The 25,648-nt window shown below is 33.8% G+C and overlaps 1 protein-coding gene across 6 annotated transcripts in view; it reads right to left on the reverse strand.

Annotated features, from left to right (window-relative positions):
• The window catches only part of LOC149789085 (pseudouridylate synthase 7 homolog), an 87,924-nt gene that overhangs the window by 58,855 nt on the left and 3,421 nt on the right, over positions 1-25,648 (reverse strand). For 4 of the 6 annotated variants that reach the window (XM_089975276.1, XM_089975277.1, XM_089975278.1 and 1 more), the window contains exons 2-5: positions 23,654-23,772; positions 18,002-18,237; positions 13,886-13,973; positions 10,604-10,714 (exon numbers count right to left, since the gene is read on the reverse strand). In XM_089975276.1, the coding sequence (XP_089831402.1) occupies positions 10,604-10,714; positions 13,886-13,973; positions 18,002-18,237; positions 23,654-23,761 (543 nt within the window). In that variant the 5' untranslated portion in view covers positions 23,762-23,772. The remainder of the gene's footprint in view (positions 1-10,603; positions 10,715-13,885; positions 13,974-18,001; positions 18,238-23,653; positions 23,773-25,648) is intronic. The other 2 variants (XM_089975280.1, XM_089975279.1) reach the window with 1 other exon arrangement.

The following is a 25,648-nucleotide window of genomic DNA, read 5'->3' on the forward strand; positions in this document are numbered from 1 at the left end:
ATTTTTACCAAAATGTGAGTCCTGTATTCCTAGTATTAAAATCCTAGTGAGACCGTTCGAAAACATATTTTTTGGGAACAGAGATATCCAGTGGGGCCATACCAGTGAGATGTTGAAAATTGCACAACCATAAAGAACAGTAACTTGTTCAAGTTAGTTATGCATATGTGTTTCAGACAGCAGGCAATGAAAGAAGTTCTCAGCACAGAATAATATTCATACACAGAGGAGGAGGATCATATTAAATTCAGAAATAATTAACAGATTAATGCTCATAGGGAACATCAGAGAATCCCCATACAACAAAATTACATATGTGCAGATTTCTAGTTGGCAGAACCCATATGGCAACAAAAGAATAACGCAACAAACTTTTATATCATGCAGATGTATTACCAAAAGAAGCACATGCTCTCTATGTGCAAAAATTAAATAACATTAAACATAAGAGAATGACTGATCTGTGTAAACTCAAAGCAAGATGGATAAAAATTTGTCCTGTTTGTGTTCGGTTCTAACTTCTTCCTATGTATATTTTGATCATGGTGATATCTTCTGCAGACCTTTTGGCACTTAGTTCCAAGCCATCATTTGGTATTTGTATTAAAATTGAATTACTATTATCTATTACACAACATTCTGAAGCAGTGTCATTAATGAAGAAATTGATGAAAAAATACTTGATGTCATTCTGATATACGTATTCTTTACTACACTACTAATCTGTTCATCCTGATTGTTATTTTACTACCTCCTTTCGTTTTATTGGTACCAGTACTTTTAATAAAATTGTAACTTCTATTTTCTTGTAATCTAAATATTTGTAATCATGTATTATTGTCAAAAGGTAAAATGTGCTTAGTTTTGATTTGTTGTAAAATCTAAAACTATTAATTAGCAAGGGACTAAAGTAAAAATGGGTCAACTTTATGTGTGTAGAAATTATTGCCATATTACAGTGTCGTTAGAAACAACAGAATAGTTGTACAAGATGTATTTTGAAAAGTTGCAGAACCAGCACTTGTATTGTCACCACATAATTCCATTTAAATATCATTTCTGCATATTCCTATCAGTATTTTCCCAGTAGTATTAATTTTCTGCTCTGATGTACATTTCTTGTGCAATGTTTACACATCAAGAATTCTCACAGTACAGTAAAACTTGTCATGAGCGACCACCTGTCATTCCCGACCACAATCGTAATTCATGGATCGATTTTACTACATAAACGCTCTGTTATGAACGACCACCTGCTGAACGCAACCAGCGACCAAGATTTCTTGGCAAAATATGCATTTTGACACTGCTATGAACGACCGCATCGCCAAAAAAATCAAAACAGATCGACACCACTGACCTTAACTTAATCCTTTGTAAACACTAGAGCTCGGGATAAATGTTGTTGTTGTTGTTGTTGTGGGGTTTAACGCCATTTTTCAGCACACGATAGGCTATATATGGCGGCCAGTATTAATGGTGGAGGAAGAACCCGGGAAAACCCCAGAAAGAACCACCGACCCACGAGAAGCTACTGGCATACTTTCTCACATACCTACATTGGCTGAATCTGAGACTCGAACCGGCGCAGACAGAGGTGAGATGGCAGTGATCCGTAACGGAGAACGCTTTAGACCACTCGGCCACTCGGGGTGGGATAAATGTAGTATGCAAACAAAGTGCACATTAAATAACACTATAGTTGAACAACCATTTATCGAGATAAACACCTCTAACCATCATTTAATCCTTTGTAACAAAGATAAATGCATAAATAGTAAAGATTTCTCTAATAAAGTATTTAAAAAGAATTTATCTTGCTACAGTACCAGTTTTGTGAAATTTACAACTCCAGCGTAGAGTGTCATTTATAAACTGCAGTAAACCAGACTAAAGTACATGTCACTAACCGCCATTGTAGTGCCGAAGTCATGTGAATAGCCAGTAAGAGTAACATCAAAGGGAGTAATGATGGATATACGCAGTCATTTTAGAGGTTTGTATTTTTTCTTTATCTTTATGAAAACTCACAAAATGCTGGTAGTCCTTATGTCCCAGTGAGAAGTCGTTTGAAAGGGCTTCAGTGTAGGTTTGAGTACATCGTTTGTCTTTCCAGTTAATCCATAATGCCTGGACGGTGAATGAGCTCATTGTCTTTAATACTAGTAAGTGAGAATCATTTCCGGATTTTTTTAAAATTATTTTTTATTTCTTTTGTTAGTGTTTCACCAAGCCACCATCTGTTTACCTGGGTGCAGATGGTCACAACCTTTGTTTATTGAGCTATAATGCTGTTGATTTAAACTTCGTCTCAGAATAAATGTATTGTTTCTTGATGAGTTAATTATGTCTTTAGGTTTCATTCATTAGTACATAATATATATTTATTCCACATTTCCCCAAAACCTGATCAAAACCGATGTCAACACTAATAACAATGGCAGAACCTCCACTGAAAAAAAGAAAAATTTTAACACTGGAAGAAAGGATTAATGTCTTTGAAAGAAACGAAAAAGGGGAGACTGCTCACAAAATGTAATCAAAGACAAGGAGTCCATTAGAAACGAATGGCAGAAAGGTGTACAAGCACAGAGGAAATATGCCACGTCACGACAGACAGTTTACGGAGACCAAACAGCTGAGTAAAACATGTCAACAAAGAAGTATAATGGATTTCTTAAAAAACAAGTGAATAAGTGATTAGACTAAGATATATACATCATATCTAACTGTTCATTTTTTGTACATATTAATGTGATGTTGAAATATAAATTTTATTCTTGTTGTTTGATAGATGTATATCTTTATTATATAAAGATATTTTGAGAGGAATGCATGCTATATTTAACAAGATTTATGAATAAAGGATATGACACATGTACAGTGAGTATGGGTATTATTTATTATTCAACAATGCTAACTATTGACCCTGAAAACCAGTCCATTTTCACACACCTCTTATGAGAGACCACCTGTCCTGAGAGACCGCTTTTGGTTGGCAGAAAGGGCAGTCTCTCATAACAGGTTTTACTGTATCATTAAAAAGCAATGTAATCTACATCTAATTTAGTTTTTTGAGAAGAAATTCATATTTCTAACTCAAAAATCATTGAAGCTACAAGTTCTGGCATTAAAGTCTCACAATGAATAACATTTGAAGTATCTATGATAGTAATTTAGGATGCACCTGTACTAATTTCACCTTTGGTATATTCAAATCTTGAATGTGATGGAGGAACATGGCTCCAAAAGAAACACATCAGTTTTAGAACCTGTTCATTGACTAAAATCAAGTATATAATCTGAGTCCAACTCGACTGTTAGAACAATTTTAATTCTTTTTATAACATCATAATTAGTTGTCAAATATGGAGTAAGCCTCTGGTCTTTCTGCCATCCCAACCATGACTCCACAACAACCACGTGACCATGCCCAATGACATCACAGTAATAATTGCTATACAACTAGGGATGACATCTCTTTGAGTATTTTGATTTCAGTAGAGCCTTAACAGAGTGGAACAGTAAATAAGAGTGACAGATATTTAAGTGCTAGGGAGATATTTAACAATGGCTATTCCTCCTGCCACCACTTTCTCATTGGAGATCACACACATACACACAAAACTTCCTGAAATCCTGGCAGCATCCCTGCAGGGTAGATAATATAAATTATTTTATTGGTCTCTGGTTATCCAATGGTATTTCTGTAACTTGAACATTATCTTAGAGCGTGTCCAGTCAGCATGGTTGAAAAAGGCTTACAACCATTGAGAGTTGTTGAAGGACTCGGATTACTACAGATATGAAAGAACGAGAACCATACTATAAATCAGTGAAGATTATTTAAAATAGAGTATATATGGGTTTGACTGTCCCTGATTGGTTGATAATGAAAGTAAGATTTTAGTAAAAAGAATCTTTTGAGAGCTTGTTCTACTTGTAACTGAAAAAAGTGAGGGACATTGTTTTATTAACATAATTTCCATACCTTTACAGACCTGAGTTTGGAAGACTCTTTACTGAAATCAGCAGTTGACTCTTTGGTGCAGTATTGAAAGCACACATTTCAAATTTGTGTAGGTCCAGAAAATGGTGCAGCTGTTATGGTTTTCTTTTCACAAAAGCTGTCATCATAGATGTGTCTATACTGATACAAATTTGATCATGAGCACTCAAAATTTTAAGTTACTCAATTTTAATATCATGGTGTTTGCACAAATTTACAGTGGGAACTAAATTAGCACAGCGAGTCCTGAATTCTTGAGTTTTGTACAGAAACGTGGAATCCAAGCAGAATACATCAAGAAATGTAGAGGTTGTCAATTTTGGATTTAGTCTCCCCATTGCATTTCACACTGATATGCATATTCACAAATAATTAGTATAGTAGTAGGAAAAGTAACTGACAAATTTAAATACATATCATAAACAAGACAAACAGTATGTGGGTAGGGGGACATGATCAGAAGAACAGGCTGGAACGTAGAAGTAATATAAAAACAATAATGAGTAGAAGTGTGCCTCTTTTTTATGTGTGCAACATTATTTTCTCAGCTTCAGTAAGAAATTACACCAAAGGGAAGACAATAAAGGATGTACAGTTAACTAAACCAATGTGAATTTTTAATTTAAAAGATGAATCAAATCAATTTTAACGTTCTGGTTATATCTGTTCTGGTCTGTTTCTGTCCATTCTGGTGATGATGTCCACTGAATCAGTATGGTTGGAAAAACAATTTGGCAGATCATGATTACCAGTATACATTGTTCTTCTGCCTGAGAGATGTGAATAATTTTATTTATTGGTTTGTTGATTCTGGTTGTTGCTCAATTCAAATGTATCATTGAAAAACAATGATGCATTCTCATACTTTGTTATAAATATTTATTACAGATGCATATCATCAGAAATTGGTGAATATAACTTGAATAAGTTATAACAGTTCTAGCTGAAACAATGGACATTATTAGAGAAACTTCAAGTGAGCTAAAATGTAAACTTTTCAGGATGCAGGATTGCTTAAGACTTCTCATACACTCACCATGAAAAATCCATTTGTACAAAATGATAATGACTTTTTGGTAACTGTCAGAAAGGCATAACTGATGATATTCCAAGGTCTACAAAAATTACTAGAGTCAAAATTTATAAACTCATACAGCTGTGTCAAAAAATGATGGACTAGCATCTTTGCTGCTGTTGCCACAGTTGATTAGTTGGTTGATTTAGTTAATTTTTTTTGTTGTTTTTTTTTTGTTTTTTTAAAACAATATATTGGGTGGAGGAAGAACCCAGAAAGACCATCAACCCAAACTGGTTGATCTGTGACAAAAGCTCACTCAGTGAGATGTGCAAGTGATGTAAAAGCAATCACCTTAGTATACTTAGGAACATGGAGTCTCTGTTGATATGATGTTTATCTCCAAAAGCTGAAGTCATTTAGACAAGAGATCTCGGGGTTTCAGTAGATTATTAAGGCCTTTACACCATTTTCAGATTAAGAGAATCTATATATGGCAACAAGTTTTATTGCTGAAGAAATTCCAAGTACTTTTGAGACACCAAACACCACTTATGTAGAACCACTGACCTTCCACAAGTAACTGGCAACATTCTCATTAGCACATTGGAGGCAAGTAATCACATGACAAGCATCTTGTACCACTGCCATGGAAGCCCCTCAGATCTGTATCACAAGACAAGCATCTTATACCACTCTGCTATGAAAGCCCCTCAGGCCATAGGTATAAGTCTCACATGAAAGACTAGAAGTGGCAGATAGAACCTGTGACAACTGGATTGAAAGTGTAGAATGTTACTGCTAGGCAATCAGTGATAATGATGATGCTGTTGACAAGTTAACTGCAATGACATTGATTTTATCAGTACTCTGGGAAAAATGATTCCTTGACTTTCATACATTTTTAAAAAAATCTAATTAATGATATAAAAATGTTTGACTTGCTGTATTGCTTTTTTTATTTTTAACTTTATATTAGTCTTACAAACAAGCATAAAAATAAGACATTGGTAACTGAAATATATGTTCTTACAGGAAATGATATAGTGTAAAAATAGGCAGAAATAATGCAACATCACTTCCACAGGTATTAATGTTTTTTTCTTCTGGCAAATCATTAATTATAAGTTTACCAAAACATTTATTCAAAAACATAACAAGGAATCATAGCATCTGATCATACAGTTAAAGCGATACAAAATTTAATTATTATTCTAATCAAAAACAGCAAACATGAGAACAAAGATAAATAGCAAAATATAGTGATCACTTTAGTAAACACAGTTTAGTAAGGATACAAATTCATGAAGTCTGTATTAGAATAGAAATCCCTATTATAAAATCTATATTCATGGATGTTAAATTAGTAGATATTAAGGAACTGATCAATGACACACACAAATAATAAGCCACCATGAAAATGCATGATTTCACAGTATCAGAGACATACACGGCTGACAGACAGGACAAAAGATTGATTATAATGAATGAAAACAAATAAAAATATGCAGTAGATTATATAATCTATAAGTATTCAGTAGATTAGCTCCAGCCAGCTGTCATTTAAATCACTTGTCCCCAACCCAATATTAAAATCGCTTCTACTGCCCACTAACCCATAGCCAGAAATTATGTTTAAAAATATGCTTCTGTAGGGGACAGTGCTTTTTGATTAAAACACATCTGACGGTGGATCATAATTTTTTTTAAATTGCTTCTGTTGTGGGTTGGTTTAATTTGACAGTGTCTTCCCCCCTGGGGGTATATGTTTTACTGGAACAGCCCTTAGGATTATTTTTGATTAACTTCATAATACTTTATTTTATAACTTTGATTAATTAAATTACATGATAAAGTTTTACAATACAGGTTTCTCTTTTTTCTGTTGCTTATTTTATGATCATAGAGTCATAACACAAGTGGTATAGGAAATATATGCAAATGAGAAACTTCAGCCAAAACCTTAACAAACTGTTGCTTTGACCATCAGAAAAGTGATGGCTATGTCTTAAACTGTGTGCTTACAACCAGGAAAAGTCTGAAGAAAAATCCTGTTGAGTTTGTGTTGTGAAAAAATGCTAATGCACTTTTTCTAAGTGTTTGTTTACTGATGCAGATTACTGATTTTATATGGGTATACAGAATTTGTAAGTAGTGAAGGAAGAAAGCCTCTAAATAAGGCGGATGGTCACATAATGTATCTGAAGATCCTCTGAGATGAGGATATACAAGATCCATGGGTCATTAAGGCATGTCTGTCATGTGTCATTAGGGCATGTCTGTCATGGGTCATTAGGGCATTCTGTCCTATTCTCTGGTGAAATGCAATAGTTCTTTTCCTGCCAAGATGTCTGCCATGTCTGCATGAGCCTGATGACATTTTCTATGACAATATCTGTACAGGAGAGAAACTGGATCAAAATGGGTTCTTGCTTGCTGTGTTTCGATATTGGTGGCTCTTGAGATCTTGACCTTTGTTGAGGAAATGGGTTTGCATGAGGATTTTTCTGTCTGGTGTGTCATACTTTGTCATTCTACTCTGTGTCTCTTGTGGGAAAGGAGGTGGGGCTATGGGAACCTATACATGCACAAGATTTGCTTCTTTGACATCCTGTTTCCTGACTTTCTCTCTGTATCTCAAGTGTAAGCCGAGCTTACTGTGAAGTGGACACAGAGTTTCAAGATTATGTAGATGACCTTATTACAAGTACATGTAAAAAGTGATCACTTACTAGATATAACTTATTGCAAGTAAAAAGTGATCACTTACTAGATATAACTTATTGCAAGTAAAAAGTGATCACTTACTAGATATAACTTATTACAAGCAAAAAGTGATCACTTACTAGATATAACTTATTACAAGTAAAAAGTGATCACTTACACAATATAACTTATTACAGGTAAAAAGTGATCACTTACTAGATATAACTTATTACAAATAAAAAGTGATCACTTACTAGATATAACTTATTACAAGTAAAAAGTGATCACTTACTAGATATAACTTATTACAAGTAAAAAGAGATCACTTACTAGGTATAACTTATTACAAGTAAAAAGTGATCACTTACTAGATATAATTTATTACATGTAAAAGGTGATCACTTTTTAGACATAATTTACATATATATTAATGATCATTTACCAGATGTAGCTTACAAAATAAGGTGGAGTACAGAGATAAATTGTTAAGTAATATAAACCACATGACAGGAAATCAAGATGGCACCAGTTAACTTATTGTATCATGAAGAAAGAGAATTTAAGTGAAAATGTTCATTTACCATGAAAATAGGTCAAGATTTTGCAAGAAAACACAAAGGTATATTTCCCAGACTGGTAGCATATTTGTGAGGCCTCTTGTAAACAGTGCGATTACCAGGCATGAGCAGAGAAGTTGCAACTTACTATAATTTGATGCCAATCACTCTATTCAGGGGGAGACCAATCTCATTTGATTCCGATTGGGAAAATTTAATGTATAAGAAGAAATGTGAGAACTAGGTTAAAATACCCAGACAGTATGTCAGAACTAGGTCAAAATACCTGGACAGTATGTCAGAACTAGGTAAAAATACCCAGACTGTATGTCTGAACTAGGTTAAAATACCCAGACAGTATGTCAGAACTAGGTTATAATAGCTAGACAGTATGTCAGAACTAGGTTAAAATAGCCAGACAGTATGTCAGAACTAGGTTAAAATAGCCAGACAGTATGTCAGAACTAGGTTAAAATAGCCAGACAGTATGTCAGAACTAGGTTATAATAGCTAGACAGTATGTCAGAACTAGGTTAAAATAGCCAGACAGTATGCATCTGAAAGGCAAATGCATCAATATCTTATAAGTCAAGACTCACATTATTTTCTAATGCATACTGAACTGTACTAATGAAAACACAAGTGTTTTAGTGGCATCAGCTGAAAGATATTTGCAAGAATTTGCAGCACGATGTTTTTATATCCCAGACCTGCCAATCTTTAGAAGACCGTGTCAATAATGCAGTCAATAGCTTTCTGTAAGTTAGACTAAATTTGAATAGGGCCTTACACAATAGTATTTACTGATATTGTAAACCTTGATAAAAATGCATTTAATAAGTTCCTAAGCATCCTCTGCTGCTACTGTAGCAAAGGCAAAAATGATATTGATCTAAACAGTTTGTAAAGCACAAAATGACTCCAATTACCTTCATAACAGTTCAGAAACTGCAGTTCCAAACCCCATGGAGCTCAATACTTCCTGCTAGATCTCTCAACTCAACATAATTTTTTAGGGTTTGTCAATTTCATATGGTGATTGCAATAAATCTCTCCTGCCATAACACGTATTTAAATCAAAACAACATGATGTCCAATTAATTTAATTGTGACCTTTCCTATGTTTTACAAGAATCTGAACATTTGTTTTATATTTCTGTGCTTATGGTCAAATCATAAGGGTTGGCAGACCTGCCTGCATAATAGGCCCAATTTGTATACTGCAAAATATGAATAATAAAGGCAACATTCCAGCGGAGATCTTGGACTTTTAACAAGTGTAGTTTATATTGAAAATACTGAACCTTAATTTTAAGCTTGTACCCTTTATTTTAGTATTATCGTTGTTTTATATGCCTTTTTAGGAGTTCTGCGGTATCCTTACCTTTTATCTCATCACCTGGTGCATAAAAGTTGTGGCTAGCATGTTGTACTTTATGGTAATTTTGGATGGTTAGTCCACCTGGAGATTTTGGATGGTTTTGTCAACTTGGGAATTTTGGCAACAAATTTTCTTGACCATTTATACTACCAAGCTTTTGCTCAGCCAGGGTTGTGCTGATGTGCCATTAAACCCTATACATACATCCATCCATCCATTTATTAATAAACATGGTCTACTTATTACACTTGGATTAGAATCATCTCATACTTGATATTATCTGTTATACAAGTGTTCAATAGGAAAAAAAAGTCAAACACACATTATATTTTGATCTTAATTATGGGATACGCTAAACCAGTGTTACAACTCCAAAGTCTTAAACTAAGTTTTAAAACAAACACATTTTGTAAACTTATACAAAAAATGTATTTCCCCCAAAATATAAAGAGAAAAGTTAAAAAAACTTACAGTATTGTGAATTAAATCCCCAAAAGTCCTAAAAGTTCTACCATAAGTCAAAATGTATAGAGTATTCCAAATGAATTTCAGTGCTGTTCTAAATGAATTCTGATACTGAATGTACTGCTGTACCAAAAGCCTGGAATGTGGTGATGTGCTAACAGTTTTGATGTATCACAATGATATAATCAAAATTGTCCTTGAATGAATTCACAATAATTCCAATATATTAATTTAGTCCTGGAGTCAAAAAGCACTTTGTAATTCCAATAAATAAGAATCACATGACATATCTGAATATGCAACACTATACTGTGCAAAAAGGACTGTGGTATGTTCTTACATACAACCTGTCTCATCTGTGTAATTGCAAAAAGAAAAATCTCAAGTCCATTCCTCTCAGTTTTTCACTATCTGTCTCTAACTTGTTTAACTGACAAACCTGTTTATCCTCATTAATGTCTGTGACTTACCTCAATAAGAACAGCTTTCTGTTCTTTTTTTTCCTTAGAGGACATCAGCTTCTGAAGCTGGTCAATTTGATCATCTGACAGAACGCCACCCATATCCTTCACATGTGAATGCTGGAAGAAAGATCCAATAACAGTATTATTTATCTTACTGATCATTTCAAGTAATCAAATGAAGAACCTTATGTTGACAACAAATACATCTCAGAATCCCTTGAACTAAAAACAGAACCATTATAAATTTTAACTTTTCATCAACCTACTCATTGCTAAAATCTGAACTGGGCCAATACTCTATTGCTGAAACATAATCTGTGAGATACACGTGGGTCAATACACCACTGCTGAAGCATCATCTGGGATATACATTTGGGGCAATACAATAAGCTAAAACATATCTGCAATACAGACCTGGGTTCAATACTACATTGCTGAAACATCAATTGTGATCAAGGCCTGAATATTATATTGCTGAAATGTCATCTGTGATACAGGCCAGGGTTCAATACTACATTGATGAAACATCAATGATACAGATCTGAATCAATACTACACTGCTGAAATATCCTCTCTGATACAGGCCTGAAAGAATACTACACTGCTGAAACATCCTTTGCAATACAGGCCTGAATTAATACTACAATGCTGAAACAGCCTCTGTGATACAGACCTGCATTCAATACTACAATACTGAAACATCAGTGATACAGGCCTGCGTTCAATACTACATTGCTGAAACATCCTCTGTGATACAGGCCTGCATTAAATACTACACTGCTGAAACATCCTCTGTGATACAGCCTGAATCAATATTACACTGCTGAAATATCCTTTGCGATACAGGACCATCCTCTGTGACATAGGCCCAAATCAATACCACAATGCTGAAACATCCTCTTTGATATCTGAGTGCCATTCATATACTCTTTATAAAATCAGGTCTTATTTGTGACATCAATAACTTTCAAAAATTACAATAACTGTGGCAACAAACTCAATACAATGATGACTCAAGTTATAAGACTTTCAGATAAAATCTAAATACTGTAATCTGATTTTTGTCAAATTTGAAATTCAATATACCTCAGGATATTGCTGTAATTAAATCCACACAAATATGGTGCATCTTAAAATTTATCTTGAACTATAGAAATGGTGAGCAATTTCCTCCAATAAATAAACTCCCAAATCTACTTTGTCACATCCACCATGACATAAATGAGTTTATAGTCTAAATAGTGAACAATGCTTCTTTAAATATTACAAGTACAGTTACTGGTAACCATGTATTTCTTTTAATGATGATCATGATATGCACTAGGTTTATACATCTGATGATGATGACCATGATATGCACTAGGTTTGTACATCTGATGATGATGACCATGATATGCACTAGGTTTATACATCTGATGATGATGACCATGATATGCACTAGGTTTATACATCTGATGATGATGACCATGATATGCACTAGGTCTATACATCTGATGATGATGACCATGATATGCACTAGGTTTGTACATCTGATGATGATGACCATGATATGCACTAGGTTTATACATCTGATGATGATGACCATGATATGCACTAGGTTTATACATCTGATGATAATGACCCATGATATGCAATAGGTTTATACATCTGATGATAATGACCCATGATATGCAATAGGTTTGTACATCTGATGATGATAACCATGATATGCACTAGGTTTGTACATCTGATGATGATGACAATGATATGCAGTAGGTTTGTACATCTGATGATGATGACCAATGATATGCAATGGGTTTGTACATCTTCTGAAAATGATCATGATATGTAGAATGTGACCCTTCTATAGCGTGCTCCTTTATAACGTTAATTCAGTTACAACTGTCGTGTCATGGCTCCCAAAATTTCATATGCTTGTATTTTTCTCATAAGCAAACAAAATAACATGTAAAAAAAATTTTTCAAGGATTGCATTGGGCTTTGACAATGCCCCAAATTGCGATTTTTTTTACATACTGGTGATAAAACATGCCATCTTGAAATACTTTTTTGTGACAACATTGTTAGCTGTTGAAACTTGTCTATACAATCTTGGGTGTGGATAGGAGAAATTCAAATGCAGCATGAAATAAGCTGCAAACATGGACATAAAATGCACTGGAATCTATTGTTACCTAAATTAATCCTTTGTTCATATTGACAAACCATCTTAACAGTGCATCTCTTATGCTGATATCTGGCCCGAGTACTGTATGCTGTTGATACACTCAGTCATGCTACTGGACAAACTATAATCAACCAACCATTGAAGACAGGAAAAGGAATGACTACAATTGACCAAATGATGGCTAATTTTTTGAAGTTTCATGGTGATCCATTTAAAACTGTTAGACCAGCTGCTTTCACAAGATTCTGTTATACACTATAAAAGGCTCAAAGTGAAAAGGGGCAATAATTAAAATTCCGAAACACAATCGTTGGTCAATATATCCATCTTAACAGTGCATCCTCTTATGCTGATATCTGGCCTGAGTACTGTTGATACACAATCATTGGTCAATATATCCATCTTCAGATGAAGTATAGAACATGGCAATACACTGAAATCTTTGAAGCATGTTATACATTGCAACTCAAAACAAGCGTTAAAAACACTGCAATGGTTTTTTTATATGCTCATCTTCAGACAATGATCTTTAGTGTCACAGTACATGTCCTTAGTGTCACAGCAATCAAACACTAGCTGTGTTAAAAAAATTCTGTGATATACTCATTTCACTCAACAAACTCTCAGAGACAGCTGTGTTAAAAAATTCTATGATATACTCATTTCACTCAACAAAACAAAATTGAGTGCTAACATAATTTGCTGATAGGCACATCTTCACATGATGAACATAACATTTACAAAGTTTCATGGCGATATTGAAAACTGTGAGATCAGTTGCATTCAAATTTTTTTTACAAATAATTCATACAATTGCAAAAGCAACGTAATTTGTTGATATATGTATTTCTTGTGATGATCATAATATTTATCAAACTTTCATGGGAATCAAACAAACTCTTAGACTAGTTGCATTTACAAGATTGTGTGATGAATGGAAGAAAGGATAAAATGAGGGATGAGTAAATTTTAAAATATAGCAGAGTATATGTACAATAAAACATACACATACAGTATATTTGAATAAAATCTCTTCAGTGAACGTTGTATATAATGCTGATAATGTAACACATGATAATTGAGGACAGAATGAGCTTGTTTTGTGTCTTTATCTAACATACCTGTCTCATCTCAACGGGAATGTCAGTGCTGGTCAGTTGAACAACATTTCCTTCAAGATCGATTTCATTTACAATGAAGTCTGAATACCTAAAATAAATAACAGAGATACAGAAAAACCTAAGAAACTTGGAAAGCTAAAAAAAATGAAGCTAATTATCTCTAAAACCTCTAACAGAAAGACACATCTGTGTCTGAATGTCATCCATGCATAACATAAATATCGGCAAACGTGACACCAACAAGTTTCAACAGTTCAATTGTTTTTCTTTCTTTTCTTCCCCTTTTAAGTTAGTGTTTTTGGCGAGACCAGACAGGAATTTATGTAAGATAGCAAAAGACTGGCAAGAACTGTATAATACAGAGAAATTAAGGAAAAAAATTATTACCTTGTGATGGGTCCATAACTGTAAACCAGTTGTAACTCAAGGTGCAAGATAATGGGGATTAGTTTTCAAAATGCTCAATATTGGACAAAAATATAAGAACTCTTTTTCCTGTTTCAAAATACATACCATATATACTCACTATAAATTGGGTCGAACTGTAAGCAACGCAGACCCTGACCTGTTATTTGTTGTACTGATTAGTTCAAACACAATGTAAAATTTCATTTGGATTTGTTGGAGTTGAATGATGATTTTCAGCACCCGTTGTTTTGCATTAATGCTACATCTTATAAGCAAGTCTTTGCTTAAATTAGGAAGGCATTACAGTGATATCTCAAAAACAGAAATAGTGCAATTTCCTTATGCAATCATTTTACCCATAAAATATGGACATCATGGATGTCACCATAGCTAACATATATAATGATTTCTCTTACTAGTCAATTGATTTTGCTTGTTACAGGTAGTAACTTTTGCAAACATGAGAGCATGCTACCTGTTGCAGCTAGCTACACATGCCAAGCATCAATGGGGGATAATAAGGATCAATGAACCATGGGTAGTAAGATGCATTTTAGAGAAATGCTTGAGTCCTTGTCTCCCTTACATGAATGCTGGAAATGGGTCCAAATGTGGAATATTCAAGCAAGTGCTAAAGATATTGATATGTCACAAGACTGCATATCATATGATCAGCTGATTGAAGTCACACCACATTGTTAGTGTGTATCCATTTTAAGATGACCAATGGTACACTGAAATGCTTGTTACCCTCTTTTATATTTTGTTCAACAATACAAGATTGTCAGACAAAATTACCTGCACACACTGTTGAAGATTACATCCAAATATCTGGGCAAGCTTGTCATTACAGATCATGTTTCCTGTTATCATATGAATTCAGGTGTTCTGAAGTGCTGAGTTGTATGTGTTTTAATCATGAAGTCATGTTCCCACGGGACAGTTGTTTTGGATAGTGATCGACTGAAATGTTGGCCAATCCATGCAATGTTAACCAGAATACAGTGTGACCCCCCCCATAACACGGTAGTTGGGAGCCATAGAACCCGACCATTACAGACTGAACTATGTTATAAGCAAACAGGTCACTTAGCTGAAGAAAATGATGTATGTATCCCAAAAATATTGTGTGGGGTAATAAATGCGGGTGGTAAAATATGTGCTTCATAGGCACAGTTACCATCTTAAATCGATTCATATTAAATGAGAAAAACACCTGTAGTGAAAACAAAGAAGGCTTATATAATAATTTATTTTATTTAGAGAACCATGAATTAGTACATATATGTGAATACTATTTATATTTACATGTCTAATGTATAGCATGAATAGAGTATCAACACCATGTACTCACCTGCGAATCTCATCATATACATTGAATCAACAATACAAGGAATTCCATCAAAAATATGCACACACAGAGATTTAAAATATTCAAAAATTTTGTCACAGGTCATACTGGTCTGAATTCAGTGGAAAAACAGCACAATCATGTAACAAATGACAAAGCACATTTACTTTTCAGTACATCCCAAGTCAGTAAAAGTTAGTGTTTTAAGCTGCTGTTGGTAGCATTTGTAAGCATAACCTTGTTCCTGCAAAAAGGAAACTTTCACGGTACAGTTAACGTGCTCCAGTCACATTGGAAAATGCAATAATCCATCAGATTCCATTACTTTTATTAAGTTTGGTTCTGACTTTCTTTAATGAAAAGTTCTTTGTTTTAATTGAAGATTGTAGTCAGCTTTCTTTGATGAAGGGTGCATGCGTTATTGAAGTCACTGCTAAATGGCAGCTTTGGAGAACCAAACAAAAGCCCATTTCATATTGTGGCAGCAACATCAAATAACTGTATTGCATGATTGGGACTGATTTTTTTCCATTTGCCAAGTACGTTTTCATAACAATTTATGCCTCAAAGGAAATCTGTTTCCTTTGAAATTTCTGCAAACTATTTTATCTGGATACATTTTTAAAAAGGAATTATTTGGTCTATTCTAGTTACTGTTCCTCCCTGCCTATTGAATAAACCAATAAGTAAGATGTGTGTGTGGTTTTTTTTTTTTTACATTGGTGTAAGCAACATGATGCTGCCTTCCATGTGTGCATCAGAAATTTAACAAAAGGGTGTTCTTAAGGATTTAATTCTGAGTGAAAAGAAGAGGAATTTTACTTACCCATCCACATTACAAATGTCAGTCTTTGTGAATATATTAATTACTAGCGAGCGGCCAAAAATCCTATGAAAGGTAGATTACGACATAATGCCTCGTCCAATTGATCTCCATTACCAGAAATGTCATCAACAACAAAAAAGCGGATATCTCACAACATACAGTACTCATGCTAGATGTCAAGATAAGTGGATTATGATATAACAATGCACTGTTTAGATGGTTTGTCAATATGGACAAAGAATTTGTTTATGTAACAACAGATAAATTTCAATGCATTTTATATCCAGTTTGCAGCTTACTTTCATGGGGGCCTCTGAATTTCTCTGCTCCAAACCAATGGTTGTATTTACAAATTTAAAAGAGCCTACAATTTTGCCAATAAAAAGAAATCGCCATATGGTATATTTTGCCACCAATGAAGGAACAGAAATCCAAGTTTGTGACATTGTGAAGCCCTATGCAATCCCAGAATAAACTATTTACACGTTTGTTTTGTATTTTTAAGGAGAAAAGACTACTTTTTTGTGAATGAGAAAAATACATATAAAATTGCAGAAGCCACGCCATGATCCTCTTGTATTATTCAAACGTGATATCTTCCCCAAAATGATATTAAACTTTTAATGTTTTCTTCATACTTTTAAGAAATAATTATTTTTTTAGTGTACGAGAAAAATACATGTATATGAAATTTCACAAGCCACACCATGACTGTGTTATATCTGAATTCGTGTTATAACGGAGTGTGCTATAGTGGGGTCACACTGTACTTGTATGAGCAAGCCCTGCATATATAAACTGATTTGTTGTTTAAATTCGGACTTGTAAAGATTGAGCCTATAAGTAAAGGTTAGAGAGCGAGATTCAAATTATCAGAAAAATGAGAGGGGTAATAGATCTAAAACTTCGAAAAGGAAATATCAGTCTATAAAGTTTGAAACCAAGAATATGAATTATAAATTTCTCATTATATAAGCAAACAAACTTTACCAGTGAAATTTAGTTCAAATATTTGGCCTTAAATTGGCAATGACTTATTTTCAAGTATAAGACATGCCCACATTATTAACTGTTTACAAATAGGCTGCATCCTTCTAGAAAATGGCAAGTTATGAAACTATACATTTTTAAATAGTCTCAGTATGATTCAAACTGCATGTATATTTCCTAGCTTAAACTTGAATAAGTTAATGGTAAAGAACTTTATATATTGTCCTGACAGAATAAGTATGAAAAAATTGAATAAATCTGTCCTGAATTTTCATCTTTTATTTGAATATTGCTTTTTCATCCATGTGGCTAAAATCAGTCAAAAACTTTTGTAGTGGCAAAGTCTCGAAAAAAAATCTGAAACCCTGACTAATTTTCCAGACCAGCCAGCCTACAGTATGATAGGTATGAAACCCTTATGGGAAACCCTGACTAATTTTCCAGACCAGCCAGCCTACAGTATGATAGGTATGGAATAGTGGGTGGTCTTGAAATAGTTCAATAAAATGTAAGATATGATGAAAATTCTGTTTAAAGTAACCTTTGTTTGAGAATTCCATGAAACCCTTGATGGGAGCTGATGTATTCTGTTATCCCCACATCTCCTTCTCTCAATGAAGATTCCTGGCTTGGGCCTACTGCTTTGTCAACGTCTGGCTCCAGCTTTCTATCAACCTCAGAACCTGTCATTACCTCATGTTTTGGATTGGCAGCCATATTTCCATTATTCTGTGTCTCAGTACAATGACTAATATCATTGTCAGGAATATTTCTTGCCTATTTGTAAATTTTTACAAAAATATTATTCTGAAAGGATTAAACAACCATATTTCTTTTTACTTTCAAAACTTTAAAGACAATGGTAGATAAAATTAACATACTGAGCATTTGATATTACTGACTGATTTCAGTAATGTTCATTTCCAGGCATTATGTCATTGTCACTAATCAGCCATAGTATGATTATTTATAATCTTTATTTTACAAGAGTTATCTTTCTTGTCCTGTTGTTATCAACACAGCAAATAAATGAAAACCAGTCCTAAACATCAATCTATTTAATGTAATTAATTTACTTGGTTTCTAATTATCTTCCAAACATCAATCTATTTAATGTAATTAATTTACTTGGTTTCTAATTATCTTCCAAACCTCATATCATCCTGCATACAAAATTCATTTTTCTTTAATAATAAACATAAAATCACAAGGAATGACAATGATGTTGTAACTAACGATGTTCAAAAAGGAAAAATGCATAATTACCACAGAACTACTGCACGATTTGGAAGGTAAATATTTCTAAATATTAAATTTACCACTTCACACTTTTGTTCACAACTATTTCTCTTGAAATCTGAATGTTTCTTACAATTGAATGTTGCTATGAGAGCTGAGTGACATTTGAATACAAACAGAAGTTTACAATGTGTAATACAATGTTTCAAGTACTACCTGAGAGTTTAATTCTAGAGATGGTAGAGGTGGATCATGATGCAACACAGTGTCATTGATCTGACTAAATGGTTTACCTGTACTGTGTGGGATGACTTAAATGTGTCTCACAGTGAGTACCAAAGCAGCAGGGAGAGTGAACAGACCATTTTCTAGAAGGGTATATTCACAAAAATAAAGCTTCCTACAAAAATGAAAAACACAAGGTCAATTACGTCAAACCAAAGTCTCTAACTGACCGAGATTTTCTTTAATTGGGTTTGATCATTTTGTTACTTTATCTTTGTTGCTTGTGTTTTCAAATTTGTATGTGTGTTTGTTTACCTGTCAGACACTCATAGTTGGTCATTACCCCTCCCTGCTGCTGTCTCTCAACCAAAATTTGTATCAAGACCTACACGATATCACAACTGAGGATCACGTAAATTTATTGTTATAAATCCATGTGGGGTAGATTGCGCACATGAAAAGAAGTTTTTGAACTTAATAATATCCATATCCCCATAAAACTTAGTCTGATGAATATTTTGCAGAGTATGTGTATCAACTCCATTAAACACAACTAAAATATTGTAGTTATCTCTGATCACTTTGGGTATTTGTGTATATCGCTGAATAACATAAATCACATCTGTGCTTTTGTGTCTGCTTCGAGAAAATATCCACGCTGGATTTGTTTGTCCAGCATTACATAATCTTATACTATGAGATTATTAATAAATCCATCAAGGTCATCCACAGATGGGGCTTCATTAATATCGGTGATAAAATCAATAATATCATTACCATCCTCATCCAACAATTTTGCGTTTGTATTAAATCTTTAACCATATTGTAGCATCGCTGATCATCTACGGATGGTGCCATTAAATGTAACTTATCCTACTTGATCCATCTCATTATTAAATTAAGCAACAATTGCGTCTAACCAAACCCAGGTTGACCTATGATAACTGCTCTGATAGAATTTAGAAGCACTGGATGATGCTTGACTGGCGCTTGCCTTCGTGTAACTGAGAAATCAATGACATCCATGTTGTAGGAATATAACAATTATATGAATTTATACTGTGTTCAATGCAGACAATTCACTCCCACCAATGGAGTTACAACAACCATGACAAAAAATCATAGACTCGCACTTACAGTCAAGTGTATGAAATATGGTATAAAAAAATACAAATTTATTTAATCTCGTATGAAGACAGGTGGTGATATCGCTGCTTCATTAGGAGAATTACCAGGAGCTCCAGGAGCTAAATACCCAGGATAAAAACATCTTCCTATATATAATTATTGTGGTCCTGGAACCCAACTTGATATCTGACTTGATGAGTGAGATCAACCAAGACCTGGAGAATATCCAATAAATGCGAATGATGAAGCATGTCACGTTCATGATGTAGCGTATAAAAATAAAGATTTACAACGACATATTGCAGATGTCAAGTTGATCCACTCATTAATATCCATAAAAAATAAATATCTCAGAGAAAAACTTGTTAGCTTCTTAGTAGGATTTGCGATGAAAAGTAAACTAGTGCTAGGGGCCGGTAATTAATTAACCTATTATTATTATTATAATGGAATCAATTTATTATAGCCTAAGAGGATATTGGAGGGGCAGAGCAGTGATCACACATTCTATTGCTGCAAATTGGTTAGCACGACAGGCAATATGACAAATTTATCTACCACCACCTAAACAAATTCAGTATGGACATTTTGATGTCAGTGAAATTCATCAAGCAGATATTTTATTTTTACCACACAATAATATTAAAACATGTAGATGTCAATCAAGCACATACAAATACGCATTAACAGTTGTTGAAGTTGCAAGTAGATATAAAGGAGCAGAACCACTATCAACTAAAACGAATTTATCAACATGGTGGTCTACAATGGCCACAGTTGCTACAGGTTGATACTGGCAAGGAATTTCTTGGTGCAGTATCATCTCTGATGAAAAAACATAACGTCAAAATCAGACAAGGACATACAGCAAATTACTGCGACCAAACAATCACTGAATGATTTAATCAAACACTTGCTGAGCGGTTATTTGGATATCAATATGCAAAGGAAGTATCCAACTGACCTTAAGTCCGGGGATAAGAGATCCTGTAAATGGGTTGCAAGACTACCAAGTGTAATATCTGCATTAAAAAATGAAATTACGTGTGCAATTTCTATAAAACATACCAGTACAACAACAGGACTCCTTCTCAAAACAACCATTATTAAATAATGTGACTGTGAGGTATTTATATGAACCTGGTGAACTTGAAGGGGGTAAAAAAAGAGCAACATGATCTTATTTGGAGTGTGACGACACATAAAATTTCCAGTGTGGTAAGATCCCTGGGTAAACCTGCAATCTACAGATTAGATTCAATTGCTCCTCAACATGGATTTGTACATGAACAATTACAAGTATTTCCTGAAGACACACATTTACCACCACATTCACTTTTGTAAACTGGCACCTCATCAACAATCCACATATTAGTTCTGAAATAGTTAATCCTTGTGACGAATGAATCGTGATAGCATATCCTAGTGTCCATAGAGTTTTGTCCATTGTTAATGCGCTCTCAACAGTACTGACAGGAACTAAAACAATATCATTTAACAAAAGATTTTGTTTACTACCACAACCTGGAATCTCAACATCTATATTTTGCCCTTGAGTATATGCTGGGCAATAACACAATGGTACGGGTTGATTTGGACAATTTTCCTTATGTAACAGAAATAATTGTTGTTGAAGTTTATCACGAGCTATATTTCTACTTGCAACTATCAAATCACCTGATCTCCACACTTGCAGAAAATTATTCATAGGAGTTTCTGGAATTACTATATGTATAACCTCACAATGAATTTTATTTGGTTGTAGTCTAATTAATTTCTTAAGCTCTCTTAATTCTGGATCAAGCGCTCTATGATCATCAGTTATCTATCTCCTCATAATAATCTACAAACATTTTTAGATATTCATGCGGAGACAATCCAACAAATGGTGGTGGTTGACCATGATCGCCAAACATTATCACAGCAGTATTTTTTTGTCAACAACCAATCAAGAAATATTTGTAATGTCTCCAGCGACACTGTACATATTTCATCCCAGGTAATAATCTTTGGAATATATTTTTCACCCATTCGCTCAGGAGTCCATGTATCTCCCTTCCATCGGAAGAAGCTGTGATAAGTATGAGGTTAATCTTCTCGTTTGTTCATTTCTCTGGTGAGTCTATGTGTAGGGGTTAAAAGAATTATATCAAGTTCACTAAATAATTGAATCACATGCGTTGTTTTACCAGAACCTTCTGATCCATTAAGATAAAGTTTTATGTCTGGTCACAGGATCATATAACGATGGTGCTGATGACAATTCTGATATTTGATTATTTTTTTAATAAATATATTTAATTTCAAAAGTCGGCAGATTCAGAATAACTGTCTTTTCTTGTTTTATTTTCCATTTGCCCCATAATGCATCAGCACCAATATGTAATTGTTCTAGCAATCCTGTATTTTTTTTATTGATATGGAATGAATCTGTGGTGACTCTAACAGCGGCATCAGGAAATCAGTTTATCATTGATAATAAATTTATCAAAACGTACACAAGCATTGAAGATCTTAAATGAGTAAACTGTGGTGACTAACCATCAATATAGCTCACAATTGTACATAATTTAGTTCCGTCTGATAAATGAACATTATTTCAACTTATGTGTTTCTCTTTGTTGTATCAGTAATTATAAAATCTAGTTCAGCATCATCTATAATTGATCTTGTACAATGTCATTTACGATCATATGATCCTCCTTGTGTAAATTTGCCAATTATTATTTTGCAATTTTATTCTCAAAATCAGTTATATCAGGATTTTCATCATCAGAATATTTCTTTTGTTGTGGTAACCAAACTTGTTTCTGCAGACTATATGATATAATTGCTTCACTTACAATCAACAATATCAATATTTTTTACATCGAGCATAGATTGTAATAAAACTATTGGAGCCCTACCATGTTCTCTAAAATGTTTTCCAATTTGAAAACATAAGCACCAAAGACAAAGAAACAAAATAAGCTAACCCAATTAGAGAATATCTCGGTGAGTTAGAGGCTTCGGTATGACATTATTGACCTTGTATTTTTCATTTTTGTAGGAAACTTCTAGAAAATGGTCTGTTCACCCTCCCTGCTGCTACCTATGACTTAAAGATGTCAGTCACTCTAAGTACCTATGACCTAAAGATGTCAATCACTTTGAGTACCTATGACTAAAAATTCATTTGAAATGGTGACAACTGATACCATGCTATTGACAGATCCCTAAATTGAAGAGTCATTTTAAATAGTGATAAGTGATATCATGTTATTAACAGATACCTAAAGGGAAGAAATTCATTTCAAAATTGTGACAACTGATACCATGCTATTGACAGATCCCTGAATTGAAGAGTCATTTTAAATAGTGATAAGTGATATCATGTTATTAACAGATACCTAAAGGGAAGAAATTCATTTCAAAATTGTGACTGTTGATACCATGTTATCAACCAGATACAAGGTTGGTTGCCAGGTGATGTCAATGTGTTGAACAGAAAATGTCATTAAGGCTGTTCCACTGTGGCCTTGGCCTTGCATTATATAAATCCAACGAATGAAAGGTTGTTCTCTATAAAAGAAAATCACGTTAATTTATTTCTCAATCTGACCTTCTCTTCCTCCACCTCAGTAGTCTTCCATTCAGAACAGGCAAGCCCTGGTTTCTCTGGACTATAATCATCCTGTCTGGGTTTCTTGGCAATCGGAGGACTGTTCATGGTAGCTATATCTGTAATGACGATAATAGGTATCTCAAGGTAAAGAACTGCATGGATTAAAAGGAACACATAATGTAAGTAATTTAAAATTAAGAGAACTGTATTTGAAAGATTTCTGTCATGCAAGTCCATGTCAGGTTTTTCAACAGAATGAAAAAGTGCAATCAAAAACAATCATCCACAATTTACTGTTTAGTGATCTGTGTTTATGGCAAATTTAAACTCATCCCTTTAAATTACATTGTACATCCCTTTCAACCGAGTTTTACTAACTGATACAGGTACTGATATAATGACCAATAATTAGTGATGTATTTGTAGGATCAGATTTTTTTTCTACACAGTACACCATATTGGTAATTAGTTGGTTTCTTCCAAGTCGTGGGAGACTTGATCATTAAAAGCTCAATGTAAAGATTTACGTTTCTATGATCTTCAACTAAGTAAAATAAAAAACAAAAAAACAACAAGTTCAGTAAAATTCAGCAAATAATTCATTTAAAAAAAATACAAAGTGAAAATTTCAAAGAAAACTCAGGATATTGTGAATTAAATCCCAAATAGCCCTGAAAGTGATATCACAAGTTGAAAAATTAGTGTTCCAGTATTAAATGTTCTGATATGCCAAGTCCTGGATGAACTGATGTACCAGCAGTCTTGATGACTCACAATGATTGAATCTTGATTGTTTCTGAATGAATTCACAACAATCCAAATACAGTGATTTGGTCCAAAACGTCAATGAGGACTTTGTAATTCCAATGAATAATTTAAACACCCTCTAAAATTATAATTCAACTAAGAAACTGATTACACTAGACAGGTGTTAAAATAGGAACGAAGAATATTGATGTAAACAACCTTATTACAATAACCTTTTCTGAAAAAAAACTCCATCATCTAATGGAAAACTACCCCGAACTGTAAACAAGGGCAGGTCTGTTTGCTTAAATTTTAGTGAATCAACCTGACAAACATCAGGCCGACAATGGGGTTTTCCAAGAGAAAAAGCAATATTTTGAGCTAAATCAAACTAAACATGCTGCTTACAAATGTTCATTATCTTAAAATATAATCTATAATCATGGACTGTAAAGCTATGTAATATGTTGTTTAAAATGATCATTACAATCTACAATCATGAACAAAAGTTAGACACAAAACACAGATAAACATAACAGCCTCCTCTATTCTATCAAAAATGATTTACCAGTTTTGCAATATATTCAAAATTATTCTTGTATGTGAGCAATATTTAAGTTTAGCTACTGACTTCAAAGTCTGATGGGAAATATGACATGTTGGTTAATCAGGATAGTGTGAATATCAAAACTATTATTCACTTTTGGTCTGTTTAGAGATCTTCCATTCTGAGAACTAAATTAATATCATGACATATGGAATGTGACACACATTCTAGACATGATTTGTATTTTTAACTCAGATGGTTTACATGGCTATGGCACGTGACACAGTCTAGTCATGATATATAGTGATGATGAGTGCACCAAAGTCATGTGAAATTGATCCGATTCCAACATCACTGCTGCTTGAGTGCTTAGATCCAGTATTGCCTTCACTAACTGATGTTATTAATACCTCTCTCTCATCCAGGGAATTCCCATCATTTTTCAAAACTGCTATTGTAAAGCCTCTGCTGAAGAAACCAACGCTAGACCATAATGATTTAAAGAACTATCACCCAGTTTCTAATCTCCCATTCATATAAAAAATCTTAGAAAAGGTTGTTCTGTCCCAGCTTGTATCTCATCTAAATTCAAACAGTCTTTTTAGTAATGTACAATCTGCATATCACCCTTGCCACAGTACTGAAACTACTCTTCTAAAAGTAGTTAATGACATTCTCTCTGCGTTGGATAATGGAAA

This window comes from Sinohyriopsis cumingii, chromosome 11 (assembly GCF_028554795.1).
Source record: "Sinohyriopsis cumingii isolate HCF-2022 chromosome 11, ASM2855479v2, whole genome shotgun sequence".
Classification (NCBI taxonomy): domain Eukaryota; kingdom Metazoa; phylum Mollusca; class Bivalvia; order Unionida; family Unionidae; genus Sinohyriopsis; species Sinohyriopsis cumingii.